Here is a 13,559-nt window from a genome sequence, read left to right on the forward strand (position 1 = left end):
TTAATCTATGTTTAGGACAGGATTTAGATGGGATGCCCTACTTTGATCAAACAAAGTTTAATCAGGTTAATGGGTAGATTTTGAAAGTGTAGCACTACCTGGGTTCATGATCACCTTTAATGTAGCCTGTTGAGCAAAATATACATGTGATTAAATAAAGTTTAGCTAAAGTTGGCTGTTAATGGTAGTGCAAGATCTAACCTACATCCTACACAAATCTCTCCGATCTGGCTCAGACATGCCCGTATGACACAGAGGAAGAGAACTACAGGGTGGAGTGACTTGTATGGTTGGTAATTGTGTGCAAAGCAAAATTACACACACAACACACACACGCACACACACACACTTTGTAACCAATTTATTAATATGATCATGGCAAGCCCAGGTTTGTTCTTGATTTCTCAGTTTTCTTTGTTTTTCTCAGCCAAATTCCAAAGTCCCCAAGGCCAAACTTCTAGTTAGCCATCTGTTTAACCAAGACCACACACTGCCACTCCATTTGGAGTGAGAATTCCCGTGATCTGCCACACTGTCCACAGTGTGTTGGGCAGATAAGCTGTACTGAATGTTGCATGAACGTATCTTGTGACACATTATGGAATAATCGCAGTTAGGTAAAGTAGCAGGCAATTAATCACCAGCCAATGGGATACTTCCATAAGAGCTGAAGGTGAGAAACTGAACCCATGTCTACTATGTGAACCTCACGCTACCACTATTTTCTTACATATCACGTTTACATCTATCCCACTCAAAGCTGATTTTCACGTTTACAGATCACGCATGCACTTATTTTAAACATAAAACATAACATAAATCCTTGTTGAGAGGAAAATGTAAAGACGTTTGATAATCAATAGCTCTGCTCAACAAGTATGCTTTGTATATGGTTTAACTGGTTACACTATTTAAACAATATCACTTATTTTCTGACTACCTCTCAACAGTGAGACTTATGCTATTCCGTAACCACTGATTTACAGTAAAATCGTGAAAACTAACTATCATATGAACTGATCTACACACTAAATAGTGTGCCTTGTCTATAGGCATGACAATACACCAGCCTGACCTTTTTTATTCTATGTTGAGGAGTGGCTAATCCCTCAGAATGAATAATTCACACTCACTCTATCAGCACTGACCTCTGATGGCTTCAGTGATTGGATTAATGCAACTGAAAGCCAGTGTCTAAGTCTGCATTGCGAAATGTAAAAGCAAATGCCAGTTTAAGATAGGGTGTGTCAGAAATGCCTGAGACAGTGAATGACACCACATGCTGGGGGCATTTCCAGAGCTCTGCTGGGTGTGCTAAACATGAGTTTCATGAGGGCTCTGTAATTAAGTATTTAGACACTGTATTCCTTAATTCTTTATGAGTCTTCTTTGACCTCTCTTTCTATGCGTACTATGATTAAATGAAATGAAGACCATTAATTATCATATGAGCACAATTATTTCTTTCCCACATAATGTGCCTCTTTAGTAGTTACACAGAGTGAAAGTGCAACACAATCCTCTTTCAGTGGGTTAGCTCTTTGTTACAAGACATTGATATTATTTCCAATGGATTACCTTTCATGCTAGTATTTGCTCGTAGTAAGCATACAATTACTGAATGCAGCCCACCAGCTGACGCTCAAACAACATAATGAAATCTGATCGTTTCCTGAAGCAGCCTGCTGCTGTGTCACAAGACTAAGTAAAAAGCAATGCAGTGTCTCAAAGATGCCACAAGGGGGCGCATGTGTTTGAATAGGCTTCATCTCGTTGCGTGTTTTAAAACGGAATACTTTAATATTCTGAATAGTTGTAGTTTGGGTGTACGAGCACAATAATCAATCTATATGGTGTATAATAGGGAGACTTTTATCACAATGGTGTTTGATACGTCATTATTACAGTGGACGAGATCAGGGTATATTTTTAGTAAATATTATTAAAAGCATGTTTATTATTAGGGTGCGTACTCGTTGATAAATAGGCCTAGTGTCTAGATCCGCTACAAGAGGCGTGTTATCTTTATATGGATTGAGCCCTCCAAGTACATCCAATAGTTGTCAGAGAGATCAATCTGCTGCTTGGATGCGATTATATGTGTGATGTAAACTCGCCTCGTGACATATGGACATCCAATCCTTATTTGATTCAATCTACATTCGTGCGTAATATTTATTTATTTTTACATATTTTGTTCTTGCCAATCGGACTTGTGAACAGGCGTGGTTATCGCCGATATATGGCCGAGGTTTGTTTTTTTTCCTTCTTCTTTTTTTTTTTAAGGTTTACACATTTCAGTTTCTTAGAGTAGACGAATAACCTTTCACAAAATAATAATAATTAAAAATAAATAAATAAATAAAAATCTTATTAATTTGATGGAAATGTATGATGAAATGCTCATACAAAATTGGCTAATATATATATTTATAATTATTATTATTTTGAGTGTATAGACGAATTGAGGGAGATGTTCCAGGTTCAATACAAGTTAAGATAAATTAACAATGTTGATTGTTGATGTGGCATAATGTTGATTACCATAAATAAAAAAATAAAAAAAAAATTGTTTACAGTAAGACACAACGGAAGTGAATAGGGCTAGTCTTTACACGCCAAAATACACAAAAGATAAACCTTATAGGCTACATGAATGTTATCATAATTTAGTGTGATAAAATCGCTTATACTAACCTTATCTGTGTAAAGTCGTAATATTGGAGAACTTTAAACAGATAGGGTCAGTAAAAAATGTGACCACACTAATGTTCAGGCTACATCCTGTTTTTATACTTTTGAAACATGGACTTGCCCTATTCACTCCCACTGTAAATCCCTTACTGTAACCGCTACTTTTAGTGACGATTTAGAGTGAGGAGTCAAAATTATTTTTGTATTTTCGTTTCTCTTTTTCTTTAAAAAAAAAAAGGAAAAAAAAAATTGAAGTTACAGTGAGAGACAATTGAAGTTAACGGGCCTGTTTTTGGATAGTTTAAAGAAATGTGAAGTTTATAATTTATCGAAACACTTTCATTCTGTTAAAACATATTAAGGTGTAAAGTTGTTTAAATCGCTGTTTTTATGGTCATTTAAGGGGTTTCGTGTTTACGCCGTTACAGCAACAAAGTTGTAAAATGAGATATAACTTTACTCCGAAAAGATTAGCAAGCAATTTTATCTCATTAAAATCATGTTTGCATGCATATTGTTTACATTTTGAGACTACTTTTGAAACTGTATTTTAATGTTTACGGATTGGCTCCATTCACTTCCATTGTGCCTTACTGGAACCCAGCTTTTTGCTTTTTTTTTTTTTTTTAAAAAGAGAAACTAGTGGAAATAAATTTTTGTGGTAATCAATATTATGCCACAAATTATGTTTATGGACCTTAACTTGTATTGAAACTGGAATATTCCTTTAAGTGGGAGAATTTTGCATGGCTTACATTAGCCAGCTACAGCAGTATGGCGTGAGATCACGTGACATCTGACTAATGTAGTCTGTCAGGACTCCATGTCTATAAAGACAAGAGAGGCCCTGGCAGTGGGCAGAGCCTTTAGTGGACAAGTCATTCATACTTTGTGTACTTCTGATACACAACACACAATAACGCAACCCAGCAGGACTTGAAATACATATAGGTTTTTGTGTAATGTATATACCACACATATATGTCCTTTTTGTTGATCAGGTGTTGTCTGGGCCTTTCCCACTCCCTCCCCCCTGCAAGACAGCAGCTGCTTCGTGCATGTGTTGATCTGACAACAGTTGGAATTCCTCTCCCACCCGCACTGTTCTGTACATTGGTTTTGTCAGGATATCCCATCCTCCCTCCATACGCTTGTTCATTCCTCTACAGTCCCCTAAAGTGTCTCAAACTCAGGTATCCCTGTCAAATCAGTAGAAAAAGGTTTCCCAATCTTTCTACAGACTCACAGCCAACCCAGGGATAGAAGCAGCTATATTTTCTTAGCAACACTTTTGTGATACCTTTCATTAAAACATTGGTGTAATTATGTCATTGCTTTATTAAAAATGCTTTTTTCTTCTTCTTCTTTTGTTACTAAATTGTTTAAAATCCTGTCTCGACATATTCTCGGCAGGTTTGAAACCACTTAATCATTCCCGGAATTTCATATGAAAAGACAAGCTATGACTTTACCCTATAATTTCAAACACTTACAGATGACTCATTAAGAAACTGCAAGAGTCAGAAAAAGCTGCCCTATTGTCAAGCAGCAGCGCTCTATATTCTCAAGTATTAGCAACCCACAAAAGCATTAATTATCCAGTGCAGAATATTTTTTTAATTTTGCTGCAGTGTGAATCAGGAAAAATATGAAAATGAAACTGTTTTGATGCTCCCTACCTCCTACATGTTTATGGTTTGTCAATGATTAACCAATTTCCACACCTGCCATTTGAAGCCATTTTAATATTTACAGATATAAATCCTGGAAATTGAAAACACCACAAGCACCTAGAACTACCCACCACCCCCACAAGAATTGCACAGGACCTGCTGTCCTGGAAATACAGCAATACCAGATCTTTTCCAGGTGTCCCATTCAACACTTGAAACAAAATCTTTCAAAGCTTACTATTTTAGAGAACAAAGCATTTTGCCTTATCAATCTTTAAAGCATTTCATTTTCAGTGTCAAAAATAAAAAAAGGTTGATGCCTGGTTGTGGTTGTTAACAAATGTGCAGACTAGAGAATGATACCTGAACAAATGGGAGGGGACTACTTCTCGTAAAATTACTGAGACTGGGACAGCAGTTCTGAGAAGTCATTTTAATTTATTCTGACATGCTAAAAGGGAATAAATTACACTTTTATAGAATGTTCAGCTGTAAAATGCTTTAAGCTGGTTCTGAGGGACAGTTTGGAGGTAAAGGGGGGAAAAAGCCAGGTTACTGGAGTGCATTTGTTGTTGCTAAAGACTGAGGAAATAAAATAAAAATGAATCAAACTGCTCTTGCCTCAAAAGAACCAAAACATATAGAAAAGAAACCCTCCAACACTTTTTGCAATAAAAAAAAGAAACAATGAGCAAGAGGCCGCTACTGAACAGCAGCGAAAAAATGTTGCAGAGAGTAAGTCCCAGAGATATTTTACATGAGGATCTGCTTCACCACAGGAAGAAGCAACAAAAATCCTTTCCCCCCGATTATCGATTCTATACAGGGAAAGACAACTCTATAAAACTGAAAAAGTACAACTTTTTCTGATTAAAAAAAAGAAAAAAAAAAAAGATATATGCATATAAATATGGTAATGGAAAGGGTGGAGTGAGCACATTTTTCTCTCAAAACAGAACATGGAGGCTATCATAGCGATTAATCTTACAAACGGTTACTTTCTCAATCAACATGAACATTTTTCAAAAGAGAAAAATAAAAACCAGATCATTGATGCATACAATTTCCATCTAAGCAATTAACATACAGGTTTAGTTGAGTGATGCCTAATTTGTAATGAATATTCTTTTGTGAAGTTTATCTTTTATTTTTTTAGACTTCAGAATACCAAGTACAATATAGTTAATGCAATGTTCTAAAGAGAAACCTAGTAGTCACTAGAATGTTTTTTTTTTTAATCTTCACATTAGAAGCTCTCTAGCACATATCAGCAGGCAGAACCATAATTACCTTTTTTAGAAAAGAAAAATAAATCCAATGTTCGCCTTTTAATTATTTGGATACATTTAAAACATTAACAGATTTAATCTTAGATGTCTCACTTTGTTTGGGTGGGGGTGGGGGGGGGGGGGGGGGGGGTGGTCTCAGATGCCTCCATTCTGACAGAAGAGTGTCTGGGTTTATGCCACGGTCTGTGACGAAAGGAGGATGAAAAGGGAAAAGGGGCCAAAACTGGTTTGATGGGCAACCAAGATCTGGGGAAGGACCCCAAACAGCTATCCTGAAGGAGAAAACTCTGGAAAGTATTGGCATGTGCACAATTACATCCCCAGCGCGTCAACGATTTTCTACAGTTTTCAGTTTCAAAGAAAGATGGGCAAAAAGTCTTAAGGGACAGGACTATAGAAAAGGCTACAGCTTCCAACTCCAAACCAAGCCTGCTCTCTGTGAGGATATAGTATATACATACCAATATATAGATATATGCAGAGCATATTTTCTATATATATCGATTACATATATAGTATATGGAACAAAAGTTTTTTTTTAACAGGAAAAGGGTTGCCCACAGTGCCTGGCAGGTTCTGGTGAATTTGATCCTAGATGCCGGGGTGTGATTGGAAGGCAAATCCTGCTACGACCTCTGCTCTGCTTCATTACATTGTCTTAATGCTTAGAAACCTGCAAGAGAGAGAAACACATGGAGAGATAGAGAGCAGAGGGTTAACAGTTAGTGATACAGAGCTGAATGGGGTTGAGCTACTGTAATCAATGTAGCCAAACAAGTCAGAGCATTATTCAGTCCTGGAAGAGAGAAAGTGCAAAGTCATCAGTCCTTCTCTGCAGTAAAGTAGAGACTTGCTGCAGAGAATCTGAGAAAACATTTGTCATCAAACACACAGGGACTCATGGGGACAAACTCTTTCATTACTATCTCTACACATCGAGTGCGAGCCACAGAAGCAGCAGTGCAGAACATGCTGAATGGATTTTCAGGGCAGCTAAGACCATTAATTACTAATGATGACATGGCTAAGATGTTATCCATTCATGTGCTACTACAGCAGGCTGACACATTAATCAATTCAGCTGTTGCACGATCAGTATGTCTCAATGAGCAAACTTGGGTTGGGCGATAGGATGATGTAATTGGATATTTGACAAATATTCCGATGCTTATTGTGACAGTCACTGGCAGACAATAATCGACAATTTCAGGAAATGACAAAACCATGGATCTGGGAAGTCATCAAATCTATGAAATAGTAGCCCAATAGTTATCATGCACATACGCTTTTTAAAAACAGCACATATACATATATATATATATATATATATATACACATATAGAGAGAGAGAGAGAGAGAGAGAGAGAGAGAGAGAGAGAGAGAGAGAGAGAGAGAGAGAGTATATTGTGTATTCTATATATACTTTTTTTATTTTCAATATTTATCTATTTTTTATTCAATTTAATTAATTTTTTAAAAGTCTTGTTGCTGTTTTTGTATTGTTGTGTACTGGAAGCTCCTGTCACCAAGACAAATTCCGTGGATGTGTAAGCATACTTGGCAATAAGCTCATTCTATATTAGAAATTTCATTAATGAAAAATAGCCTGTCGGTTAAAGACATTATGAAATATATCATTAAAGTGAAAATGAGTGTGACGAAACGGCTGTTTTTATGAAAATTATTTATTCAACTTACTCAAAACACATTGCTTTGTGACATCAAATTGTATTTATCCACTCCATAAAAAAAGTTTTACATTTGCAGGCCATGGAATTAAATTGGTTTACTTTTTAAATAAAATCACGATGTGTGCAGAACCCAATAACAACCTTACCATTTGCTTAAGGAAATCACAGTTTAAGAAACAAAGATTAAAGTGATTAAATCTTTTATAAAAAAAAAAAATTTTTTTTTTAAAAAATTAAAAATAAAAACTTGAACCTAAAATTTACTTCGATTTTATTTTCTTTATACTGCATTAACAAAAAAGCAATACAAACACAAATTCGATGAGAACAGGAAATTATTAGGCAGCATTAATTGGGGAAACAAGATAATTTATTAGGCTTTCACCTAATGTGAAAAATTGTTTTCTTTAATCACACACTTCGTTAAGTAAACAAACTATTGTAGTAGTTTTATGAAAGTATAACTTACGTGGATCGTGTTGAACTTCGAGGTAATAATTTATTTACATTTCAATAATAATAATCATCATTAGGTTTACATTCATATTTGTCTTCAGATCATCATTTGTATTGGTAATTTTCCACCTGTTGTTTTAGACAGATACTTTGGGCTTATGGAGAAAATTAAAGAAGGTAAATGTTTGGGTTTGGGGAGGTGGTTACATCCGATTTTTTGAGCACGTAAGTTTAATAACTTTTCGTTAAGTTTGAAATGCTATTTGAACTTAGAAATATCTTTGGTTTAAGTTTTTCATGTTTCAATAAATGTTAAAATTTTAAAGCAAAATCAACTGGTGGAAGAGTGTGCAAAAATATTCACAATCACTTGACAGCGGGGGTTAACGATGTAATCGGATATTGAATGAAAAAAAAAAATAACATGTTAATATTTCTTGAATTTCACCCAGCCCTAGACCATACCAGCCTTCCCACGGTTATATAAAACCAGCTAAAAAGAGCATAGCAGCTGCCCTTTCAAGAATCCTTTAACCAAAAGGAAGGAGCAAGATATGTCCCAAAACAAATAATTGGGAGTATCCTTAAGGATAAGCCTTAAAAGCTGTATCATTACCTAATATGAAGTAAGAGTATAGTTTAAATTGATATGAATTAACACAGTTGAGAAAATGCTGAGGCAGGTATATCATCATAATTGGCATAGCGTCACAAGAGGTTTCAAGTCATGTACAGTGCATCCGGAGAGTATTCACAGCGCTTCACTTTTTCCACATTTTGTTATGTTACAGCCTTATTCCTAAATGGATTAAATTCATTATTTTCCTCAAAATTCTACAAACAATACCCCATAATGACAACGTGAAAGAAGTTTGTTTGAAATCTTTGCAAATGTATTAAAAAGAAAAAGTAAAAAAAAAATAAATAAATAATAAAAAACAAAAAACAATTAACATGTACATAAGTATTCACAGCCTTTGCTCAATACTTTGTTGAAGCACCTTTGGCACCAATTACAGCCTCAAGTCTTTTTGAGTATGATGCTACAAGCTTGGCACACCTATTTTTGGGCAGTTTCTCCCATTCTTCTTTGCAGGACCTCTTAAGCTCCATCAGGTTGGATGGGGTGCGTTTTCAGATCTCTCAAGAGATGTTCAATCGGGTTCAAGTCTGGGCTCTGGCTGGGCCACTCAAGGACATTCACAGAGTTGTCCCGTAGCCACTCCTTTGTTATCTTGGCTGTGTGCTTAGGGTTGCTGTCCTGTTGGAAGATGAACCTTCACCCCAGTCTGAGGTCCAGAGCGCTCTGGAGCAGGTGTTCATCAAGGATGTCTCTGTACATTGCTGCATTCATCTTTCCCTCGATCCTGACTAGTCTCCCAGTTCCTGCCGCTGAAAAACATCCCCACAGCATGATGCTGCCACCACCATGCTTCACTGTAGGGATGGTATTGGCCAGGTGATGAGCGGTGCCTGGTTTCCTCCAGACATGATGCTTGCCATTCAGGCCAAAGAGTTCAATCTTTGTTTCTCATGGTCTGAGAGTCTTTCAGGTGCCTTTTGGCAAACTCCAGGTGGGCTGTTATGTGCCTTTTACTAAGGAGTGGCTTCCGTCTGGCCACTCTACCATACAGGCCTGATTGGTGGAGTGCTGCAGAGATGGTTGTTCTTCTGGAAGGTTCTCCTCTCTCCACAGAGAAATGCTGGAGCTCTGTCAGAGTGACCATCGGGTTCTTGGTCACCTCCCTGACTAAGGCCCTTCTCCCCCGATCGCTCAGTTTGGCTGGGCGGCCAGCTCTAGGAAGAGTCCTGGTGGTTCCAAACTTCTTCCATTTATGGATGATGGAGGCCACTGTGCTCATTGGGACCTTCAATGCTGCAGAAATTTTTCTGTACCCTTCCCCAGATCTGTGCCTCGATACAATCCTGTCTCGGAGGTCTACAGACAATTCCTTGGACTTCATGGCTTGGTTTGTGCTCTGACATGCACTGTTAACTGTGGGACCTTATATAGACAGGTGTGTGCCTTTCCAATCAACTGAATTTACCACAGGTGGACTCCAATCAAGTTGTAGAAACATCTCAAGGATGATCAGTGGAAACAGGATGCACCTGAGCTCAATTTTGAGTGTCATGGCAATGGCTGTGAATACTTATGTACATGTGATTTTTTTCGTTTTTTATTTTTAATAAATTTGCAAAGATTTCAAACAAACTTCTTTCACGTTGTCATTATGGGGTATTGTTTGTAGAATTTTGAGGAAAATAATGAATTTAATCCATTTTGGAATAAGGCTGTAACATAACAAAATGTGGAAAAAGTGAAGCGCTGTGAATACTTTCCGGATGCACTGTACATAGTACAAAATCAAAGACCTGAAGAACGTGACATGTTGAAATATTTCCAACACAGCACTCTCAACTACGGTCCGTTTCTAAAATCGATGTGCTTTTGTCTACGGCAAACAGCGCACAAAATTAAACAGGATAATATAGATGGAATAAAATCTAATCCTAGCAACATTACTGAAAAAATTAACTGATCATTCTTGGTAGGAACACACATACATATACATATATATATATATATATATATATATATATATATGTGTGTGTTGCCTCTAATCAAAATAGTTTTTTTAGGCACGTAAAAGGAGGAAAACTAATAAAGTATAGTACTTTTAAAAGTGAACCTTAAATGGTTTGAGTCAGCCTCTAACAACAAAGGGCTGTCTTTCAGGTTTAGCTTATTTGTGTCACTGCTTGTGACATTTATAGCTAATCCACAATGGAAAGTTGATTCAAATTGGCTGCCAAGTAACCCGATTGTTAGGTTCGAGCTGCTACTACTTGCAGAGTAGTTACATTTAGCTACTGCAGCCTTGACATTTCTGCGGACACAAATGGAACATCTGAGGAGCAAAGAGAAAGACAGGGCTTGGTAGAGAATATTAAATGATTAAAACAAGACTGCATTCATTGAGATTGAGGATATGCTAATATATTATTCTCTGAACAAATATCAAAATAATACAAGACTGTGCAACAACCGCAACCATGCAAGCTCACATTTGTAATGTCTCCACTGTTACAGGATCAACAACACTGGTAACCAAGAAACCAAAAATCCTCTGCAAATAAGGTTCTTTCAAGCTCAAACACTCCTGAGCTTTGGTACTTAAATTCTTGGCTGTGGCTTTTCAAAAGTTAAAAAAAAAAAAAAAATCTTAAAAGGGACAATGCACTATTACTGAGTCTCCCAGATGTTGAAATACCATGGGTAAATCCTTAAAAACATGACTGTTACCTCGATCCAATGTAAGAATCAATAATTTTTCAGTCTAAGTAGGGCACATTGCATCGCCCGCATTTCAAAAGGGGAGGGGGTGCAATCAAACTAAAACAGTGTGCACAAAGGATTAGGCCAATACCACCTCATCAGCGAATGCTATTCTTAGTTCAGCCACTTTTAACAGCAGTTGTTCTCTGCCTTAATTCAGGATGAACCTTGTGTGTAAAAAGGTCTTCCTGCTTTTCTTTCTGTATTTATGCACAAGGGATTCAAAGATGACGTGCTGAACCATAGGAGTGAAAAGGCTCTAAAAGCGATATACAATGCCACAGAGAAAACGCAGTACACTAAGCTCTGTAGGGAGTAAAAAAGCTGCCTGTGTGGGCACCTGGTCGTTATATTAAACATCCCTGGTCCAAGGCCATCTTGGCTTTTAAAAAAAGTTATTTGAACATCTAAGCTTTTTCCCATAATACATCTGACTGCAATATATATTTAATTATTTGATCATTACACAACATTAAAAGCAGAAGGACATCAATATTGCAACTGCCAGATTGAAAAAGCCCACTGACATCTAATCTGAAACGCTGATATAATATATTTTACTACATTCCCACACCCTACAAATATATTTGCAAGGTTGCAATCTAAAACTAGCAGACCACAATCCAAGTTTTGCAGTCATCTCTCTTACAAAAAACTACTTTGATAAGGTCTGCCGATGTAAAATTTAGGACTATATGCTATTTTTAGTGCCAAGGCCAACTCCCGGGTGGAATACTGTAAAGATGTTAAAAACCACAGCTGAATTCGATACTGACTGCATACCATTAACAGCATTTAACCCCAAGCTAAATGCATTTAGTACGCAGACCAGACTGGATGCAGCTGACTTGAGAAGGCTTTTCCACTTAACTGTGTCCTTCTAGGTGTCAAGTCTACTTTGCAAGAAGCCAAGCGTACACTACACGACTTGCGATCGGCGCCCTGCGACTCAGACTTGTTTTTCGTCGTGCTGGTGTGCACAATACACGACTGTACTGTATCAACTACATGACTATTCATCCCTGACTGAGACCATGTGTACACTGGTATTAAGATGCGTTTTGGGTGATCCGATCACAAAAGTACAAGCGAGACATCACCGTTACACCTGGTCGTCTCTTTTGCCCACTTGTTCGGATTTCGAGGAGAGTCTCTGATTTCATTACATCAATCATTAACGTCTGTTTTATTAAATGATAATAAAGTGCAAATGTAAAAGATGAGAAAGAAATCACTAAAATCCGGTGCACAGTTTCTCTGAATTATTCGCAAACATGACATTTAGAGCAGAATTCAGAGTTCTTTTAGTGCAGTACCTGTAACTGAGCTTCTAATGTGTCATACCTGTATCTGAGCTTCTAATGTGCCTGCTGCACGTGACCCTATTGTACATGTTCATGCATTAGCTTTTTTGGATTTTCCGATCGTATGCCTTCCGATTTCCCTTTAAATCTGCGCATAACCAGCAGCAAAAAAAAAAAAAAAAAAAACCTGCTGTTATGGCTGCCTTTAGCGTCGCCCCAACAAACTCGTACAGTTTAGTCTTGATAACGTCACCAAACATGACAGAACAGCTCTCGCCCGTTTTTGCACTTATTGGTGCCATTTGCAAAGTACAAAAAATATAAAAACAGCAAGTAGGGAGATGTGGGTGAAGCTTTATTTTATTTTCTATTTATTTTTGGTTTTCGGTTTCCTAATAACTTGCCCTCCTCTAGCACTCTCTCATTATTTCATTGGCTGTGGCTCATTGTTGGTCTCTCACTCGTCAGGACGGTGCGCACACCTGACGACAAGATGTCTAGATGTCAAGCGCTTTTAAAAACAGTCTAGATATCAAGCGCTTTTAAAAACGGTCGTAGTGCCTGGGACTAGTCTCGGCATGTTGCAGGAGTGCGCACACAACAAGACTGTTCGTCATGAGATCTGATACTTCTCGTCTCAGACCTGTCGCTGACACAAAACATCAAAGATGAGCTTGTGTCATGTAGTGTACACTAGGCTTTAGGTGTGTAACAGATCTACAGTCTACATTAAAGCCTATATCATCTGACCAGGACTACTTTTCACTAACAGTAATGCGAAACAGACTTCATTTACTCACCAACATCATTTTTAATCGTCAACAGTAACTGAAAAGCTCTGGCTTAAGAAAAATCATGTCAAAGTTTATAACTGATGGAAAATGGAAATCCTGGAGTTTAAACACTTCAGCTTTTAACTGAAAAAAAAAAAAAAAAAAAAAATCCTGACTCCAAGTTCATATAGTTAAGAGGGACTATCCCTTTCGCTGGGAAAAGCTCCATGACTAGAATCACAAAAACATCACAGTTGAGTCATCACATCATATATTTAACAACAACCTTTAGACTTCGCCCAACACCAAACATATAGAACAGTACAGTAAGAGTCAATG

The 13,559-nt window shown here is 37.3% G+C and overlaps 1 protein-coding gene across 4 annotated transcripts in view; it reads right to left on the reverse strand.

Moving 5' to 3' along the window:
* Nucleotides 1-4,419: 4,419 nt before the first annotated feature.
* LOC127412980 (casein kinase I-like) overlaps nucleotides 4,420-13,559 on the reverse strand; it is a 34,441-nt gene continuing 25,301 nt past the window's right edge. For all 4 annotated transcript variants that reach the window (XM_051649746.1, XM_051649742.1, XM_051649744.1 and 1 more), the window contains one exon: nucleotides 4,420-6,329. In XM_051649746.1, the coding sequence (XP_051505706.1) occupies nucleotides 6,322-6,329 (8 nt within the window). In that variant the 3' untranslated portion in view covers nucleotides 4,420-6,321. The remainder of the gene's footprint in view (nucleotides 6,330-13,559) is intronic.

Source organism: Myxocyprinus asiaticus, chromosome 22, assembly GCF_019703515.2.
Source record: "Myxocyprinus asiaticus isolate MX2 ecotype Aquarium Trade chromosome 22, UBuf_Myxa_2, whole genome shotgun sequence".
NCBI classification, from domain to species: Eukaryota; Metazoa; Chordata; class Actinopteri; order Cypriniformes; family Catostomidae; genus Myxocyprinus; species Myxocyprinus asiaticus.